Source organism: Sapajus apella, unplaced genomic scaffold (genome assembly GCF_009761245.1).
Source record: "Sapajus apella isolate SASKATOON/1434 unplaced genomic scaffold, GSC_monkey_1.0 scaffold10, whole genome shotgun sequence".
NCBI lineage: Eukaryota > Metazoa > Chordata > Mammalia > Primates > Cebidae > Sapajus > Sapajus apella.
In genome coordinates, this window is record NW_022436950.1 from 8,479,983 (window position 1) to 8,485,959 (window position 5,977).

Here is a 5,977-nt window from a genome sequence, read left to right on the forward strand (position 1 = left end):
GCAATTCTCCTGCCTCAGCCTCCTGAGTACCTGGGATTACAGGCACGTGCCACCATGCCCAGCTGATTTTTTGTATTTTTAGTAGAGACGGGGTTTCACCATGTTGACCAGGATGGTCTCGATCTCTTGACCTCGTGATCCACCTGCCTCGGCCTCCCAAAGTGCTGGGATTACAGGCTTGAGCCACCGCGCCCGGCCCAGGGGACATTGTTTCTACAGACTCCCTGTGCTGTCACCATGTTGCTCACTGCACCCCAAGGGAGGAGGCTGGTGCTTAGAAAGAAACGCTTGCTGGGGATTTATTGCATGGGCTGGGGGAACCGTCCAGAGCAGAGGTTGGCCAGGGTACAGGGTGTGAGGGTCCCAGGGGGCTCTGGAGGCCACTGAACCAGCCCTTCGGGGGTCCCTGTGCAGGGCTCTAATCATAGTTGGGGTCAGCATGGGCCCGGCGTGCGGTGAGGTGGCTGGTCAGATAGCGCATGGCTGAGCGGACACCCTCCACGGTCCTCTGCTCCACCGTCTCCAGCACGTGGGCGATGGCGCGCAGGGCTGAGCCGGTTCCGCACACCAGCCCGGAGGACAATGCCGAGCCGACGCTTCCCAGCATGCTGGAGACCGAGCGCAGGCCGGGCCCCGAGCTGTGCAGCAGGTCTGCCACAGTGCTGCGTTCAGAGGCCAGGAAGCCCGTGGCCACAGCCATGCCCATGGTGGTCTCGGACCACACCAGGATGTCTGCCAGGGAGCTGATGGAGCCCTGGCCCCTGCCCAGCAGGCTGGTCATGGAGCGCATGTAGTCATTCTCATCACTGGCCATGTACAGGCTGGGATCCAGGGGTCTCCTCCCCAGGGCCACCTCGTGGGGGCCAGGTGATGGGGGCACACTGCCTGCTGGAGACGGAGGGAAGGACCAAACCTGCGGGTCTCCTAAGCTGTCCGCCACGTTCTCCCCAGTGGCCATCGGGGACTCATCGGATGGCAAAGCTTCAGCGTCAGGGTGTGGGGCCTTCAGACACTCAGCTTTCTCCTTTGCAGCCTTGGTGGTGCCAGTGGCCTCAGGGCCACCCTGGCCATCGGCACCAGCTGTGACCTCGTCAGCATCACTCCCGGCTAGCTGAGCCTCCATGTGCTGGGTGGACTGTGGCTCAGCACTCGGGGCAGAGGGGGCTGACTCTGGCTCTCTCTTGGGAACACTTGCTGTTTGTGATGTCTTGTCCTTACCCAGAAGGTGACTTGGGAAAACCATTAGACTTTGACTTGTCCTTGCGTCTTGAACCAGCATGTCCCATGTTGGATTCTGGAGGCTCATAGACGTTTGCAGGGGACCTGGGTTTTGGCTGGGAAGCAGGGCTGTGATTTTTCTAGGTGTCTTCTGGTCATGTTCTGGAACAACTGCACCCTTGTCTTTGTCCCCAGATGTTGATATGGCCTCAGGAGTGGCCGTCTGGAAGGAGGCCTGATCAACATCCTGCTGGTCGGTGGATGTGGCAGAGCTGCTCACCACCAAGACATCTGCTGTGAGTGGGACCTGACCTTGGGGCCCTCCTGCTGGGATGTCCTTAGAAGTGTTGTTGGCCACGTTGCCTGGGGGGATCCCGGAAGTGCCATGTGCGGGGCTGCTGGTGGGGCTGCTGGTGGCACTGGCCTCTACCGAGGGCTCTCCTGTGGTCATCTATGCTCTCCGCTACTTGTGGCGGTCGGAGGGAGTGGCTGCAGCCCAACTGGGCTGAGTTGTCCAGGTGGTGAGGTCACAAGGGACTGTGGCCACTGGTGATGTCACAGGTACCCGCGGAGCAAGGGTCCTGAGCCTCTGGAGCAGCCTTCCAAGTGGGCTGAGTCTATGGGACAATTTGTCACCAACTTTGCAGGTACATAGGAAAAAAATGTCTTGGAAAGGGCTAGAGGTGTGTGTACAGGGCCAAGTACAGCCACAGGGCTGCAGGAGGAGTGAGAGCTGGGACTCTCACAGATGAGAAGGGATGCAGATGTTGATTCAGAATCAGTGTTGGCCTGGTACGGTGGCTCACGCATGTAATCCCAACATTTTGGGAGGCTGAGGCGGGCGGATCACCTGAGGTTGGGAGTTCGAGACCAGCCTGACCAACATGGAGAAACCCTGTCTCTACTAAAAATACAGAATTAGCTGCGCATGGTGGCACATGCCTGTAATCTCAGCTACTAGGGAGGCTGAGGCAGGAGAATCGCTTGAACCTGGGAGGCGGAGGTTGCGGTGAGCCAAGATTGCACCATTGCACTCCAGCCTGGGCAACAAGAGTGAAACTCCATCTCAAAAAAATAAAAAAATAGAACCAGTGTTTATAAGGGACCCCTCCTGGCACCTCTCTGTCTACTCTGGTGCCTTAAGACCCCAATTTAAGCTGAGCATGGTGGCTCATGCCTGTAATCCTAGCACTTTGGGGGGCTGAGGCAGGTAGATCACCTGAGGTCAGGAGTTTGAGACCAGCCTGGCTAACATGGCGAAACCCTGTCTCTATTAAAAATGCAAAAATTAGCCAGGCGTGGTGGTGGGCACCTGTAATCCCTACTCGGAAGGCTGAGGCAGGAGAATCGCTTGAATCTGGGAAGTGGAGGTTGTAGTGAGCTGAGATCACGCCATTGCACTCCAGCCTGGGCAGAAGCAGACTGTGTCTCAAAAAAGAAAAAGAAATTAAGAAAGACCCTAATTTAATCAGTTTCCTGCAAGGAATCATTTTCCCAGCAGTGAGAGTAGGAATAAGCAAAAGCCAAGGGCCTGGGCAGCTCCTGACCAGCTGTGGCTGCCGGGTTAACCCTTTTGATGTAGGTCAAAAATCTCCATCTTCTCCTTGCCCAACCGGTCTGGGAGGGCAGAGAATAACAAAAGGTCTACAGACCTCTGAGTATTCCTTGGAAAGGCATAACCCCAGATAAACCTACTTGTGCCTATGGTCATTAAGAAGATGGTTGGAGGCGGCCAGGCACCGTGGCTCACGCTTGTAATCCCAGCACTTTGGGAGGCCGAGGTGGACGGATCACGAGGTCAAGAGATTGAGACCATGATGAAACCCCGTCTCTACTAAAAAAAATACAAAAATTAGCTGGGCGTGGTGGTGCATGCCTATGGTCCCAGCTACTCGGGAAGCTGAGGCAGGAGAATTGCTTGAAACCGGGAGGCGGAGGTTGCAGTGAGCCGAGATCGCACCACTGCACTCCAGCCTGGCGCCTGGCAACAGAGCAAGACTGTCTCAAAACAAAACAAAAAAAAGAAGATGGTTGGAGGAAAAGGCTCAGTCCGTCGTGTCTGTGCTTCTCCAGGGGTTATCAGCTAACATTTGGTGACTGCTTGTGGGCAGGAAAAGGATGATGGCATCCTTCCCACGACCCATCACCTGCGGGTAGGTACGGATCTACTAGTATACCCAGTTTACACACAGGCATGCTGAGCCTCACGGAGAATAAGTGACTTAAAGCCACACCACTAATAAGTGCTGAATCCGGGATTTGAACCCTGTCTGGCTTCAATACTAAGCTTTCCAGCATTCTCTCTGTGGAAAGTAGAAAGTTCCTTTTTAAAGTGTCATTTCTTGTTAAAGAATAAATCGTAAGTGTGCTAATAACTTTGTTAAGCCCTCTGCTATTATGTAGCTGTTAGACACGCCATGCTTACAGGCACGTAGTACATTCTATGTCCTTGTACTTTAACCAAGGTATCTGTGCTGGACGTGCTCACAGGCATGCCCCAGCTCTCCATTGCTTTTACCTGATTAGAAAAGTTTTGAGTTGTTAGCCAATCAGGTTTTAGTTTAGAGTGTGAGGTCTGGCTCCAGCCAACAGAGATCAGACACAACGGTAAGGACAACCCTAAATGGGTAAGGAATAAATTTGTCTGTTTTCCTTGATTCATTGCACTTTTGTGACAAGATGGTTAGCAAGAGTACCCTTCCGCAGTTCAGGAAGTAAAAATTGCGTTGCTGAAAGATCCTTTGTCTCAGTGCTGATTTTTCTTTGTGGCACTGAGCATCTACTTCCAACACTCTCATACCCAGGAGGGATATTAAAAATGTTGCATGAGTGGCCGGGCACGGTGGCTCATGCCTGCAATCCCAGAACTTTGGAGGGTCAAGGTGGGAGGATAGCTTGAGCCCAGGAGTTCAAGACCAGCCCGGGCAACGTAATATGACCCTGTCTTTACAAAAAATAAAACAAAAATTAGCTGGGCATGGTGGTGTGCACATGTAGTCCCAGCTACAGGGGAGGCTGAGCCCCAGGAGGAGGATTTCTTGAGCTCAGGAGTTCAAGGCTGCAGTGAGATATGATCACATCATTGTACTCCAGCCTGGGTGACAAAGCAAAATCCTGTGCCTTAAAAAAGAAAAAAAAAAAAGAAGCCAGGAGCGGTGGCTCATGCCGGTAATCCCAGCACTTTGGGAGGCTGAGGTGGGCAGATCAATTGAGGTTAGGAGTTTGAAACCAGCCTGGCCAACATGGTGAAACCTTGTCTCTATTGAAGTTACAAAAATTAGCTGGGCATGGTGGTGTTCACCTGTAATCCCAGCTACTCAAGAGGCTGAGTCATGAGAATCGCTTGGACCTGGGAGGTGGAGATTGTGGTAAGCTGAGATTGTACAACTGCACTCCAGCCTGGGCAACAGTGCAAGACCCGCCTCAAAAAAAAAAAAAAAAAGAAAAAAGAAAAAAAATATATCTAATGACTAGCATGGTAATGATGCTGGCGGATGCAGAGGCGTCCCAGTAGAACTGGTTCCACCACACCAGCAGGTGACAGCTGCTGCCAGGGTTGCACCAACAGCAGCATGGTCAGGAGTGTATGGAAAATTTCCCTCCCTGAAACTCTCTGCCCTTTTCCTGTCTCCTCTCTGCTGCTGCCTCTCCTGGCTGGCTCCCTCCCTCCTCCCCCTCTCCCAGGATCAGGCCTTCCCTTCACATTCCTTTCACTGACTCCCGCTCAGCCAGCCTCTGTCTTAACCCTCTGACGCTGACTGCACTTCAGACACCAGGCTCCTTGCTCACTAAGTGTTTCTTTTCCCCGCAGATACCCTGCCGCCAGCTCAGAGGTCACAGGGCGAACCCAGGCTTGTTGGAGTATGAGGGACTGAGGACAGCCTGTGGCTTGTGAAGCAGTCCTGCAGAGGCTGGAGGCTGCGCATTCCACACGGTCTTCTTCCTTAGTGTCAGACCAATGGCTAAACAGAAACTACAGGAGGCTCCTGCTTCGGATGAGGCTCTTGCACCGGGCCCCAGCAGACTGGACTAAACGTCAAGATGGGGTCACTCACACTGAGGATCCAAATCACCGGGAGACAGAGGTGATTGCTAGTTTCCCAAATGAGTCAGTTTCTTTTCTTCTCTTTTTTTTGAGATGGAGTCTTGCTCTGTCACCCAGGCTGGGGTGCAGTGGCATGATCTTGGCCCATTGCAACCTCTGCCTCCCAGGTTTAAGCAATTCTCCTGCCTCAACCTCCCGAGTAGCTGGGACTACAGGCGTGTGCCACCATGCCTGGCTAATTTTTGTATTTTTAGTAGAGAGTAGAGATAGGGTTTCACCATGTTGGCCAGACTGATCTTGAACTTCTGACTTTATGATCCGCCTGCCTTGGCCTCCAAGTATGCTGGGATTGCAGGTGTGAGCCACCACACCCGGCCTTTCTTTTCTCTTTTTTTGAGATAGAGTCTTGCTCTGTTGCCCAGGCTGGAGCGCAGCAGCGTGATCTTGGCTCACCGCAACCTCGGCCTCCCGGGTTCAAGCGATTCTTCTGCCTCAGCTCAGGCTGATCTTGAACTCCTGGCCTCATGTAATCCACCCACCTCAGCCTCCCAAAGTGCTGGGATTATAGATGTGTACCACCACACCTGGTTTTTTTTTGTTTTTTTTTTTTTTTTTTTTTTTTAGAGGGCATCTTGCTCTGTGGCATTGGCTGGAGTTCAAGCTGTGTGATCACAGCTCACTGAAGCCTCAACTTCCTAAGCTGAAGCAATTCTC

At 53.0% G+C, this 5,977-nt stretch overlaps 1 protein-coding gene across 1 annotated transcript; it reads right to left on the reverse strand.

The window, feature by feature from the left end:
* Positions 1–274: 274 nt before the first annotated feature.
* On the reverse strand, positions 275–2,038 carry TEX44 (testis expressed 44). The gene has a single exon (XM_032277686.1). It carries the CDS (start codon positions 1,667–1,669, stop codon positions 419–421), a length of 1,251 nt encoding a protein of 416 aa, XP_032133577.1. The 5' UTR covers positions 1,670–2,038; the 3' UTR covers positions 275–418.
* Between the last annotated feature and the right edge of the window lie 3,939 nt (positions 2,039–5,977).